General features: G+C 49.0%; 1 protein-coding gene across 1 annotated transcript in view; it reads left to right on the forward strand.

Moving 5' to 3' along the window:
• The window catches only part of LOC119590467 (homeobox protein Nkx-2.4-like), a 53,973-nt gene that overhangs the window by 52,208 nt on the left and 1,467 nt on the right, over positions 1-298 (forward strand). Inside the window, exon 4 of the mRNA XM_037939125.1 lies at positions 150-239. Within this exon, the coding sequence (XP_037795053.1) occupies positions 150-239 (90 nt within the window). The remainder of the gene's footprint in view (positions 1-149; positions 240-298) is intronic.

A 298-nucleotide genomic window follows, 5' to 3' on the forward strand; every position in this document is an offset into this window, starting at 1 on the left:
AAGAGGGGGCTGGCCGGGCGCGAACCCTGCCTCCCTCCCCCTCCCCCCGCATATAAACACACATAGCCAACAACAAAGCATATATATCATGAATTTTACAAACCCACTATAGCAACACAGCTCTGACCCCGTTTCTCTCGCCTCCGCAGGTCAAAATTTGGTTCCAGAATCACCGCTACAAGATGAAGAGAGCAGCCAAGGAGAAGGCCATGTCAGAACAGACTACCTCTTCTAACCAGGTGAGTATCTTGGAGTTATTCGGGGCTTGAAGTTTGCTTGTTTGTGTGTATTTGTGTTT

Source organism: Penaeus monodon, chromosome 27 (genome assembly GCF_015228065.2).
Source record: "Penaeus monodon isolate SGIC_2016 chromosome 27, NSTDA_Pmon_1, whole genome shotgun sequence".
In the NCBI taxonomy this organism is placed as follows: Eukaryota; Metazoa; Arthropoda; class Malacostraca; order Decapoda; family Penaeidae; genus Penaeus; species Penaeus monodon.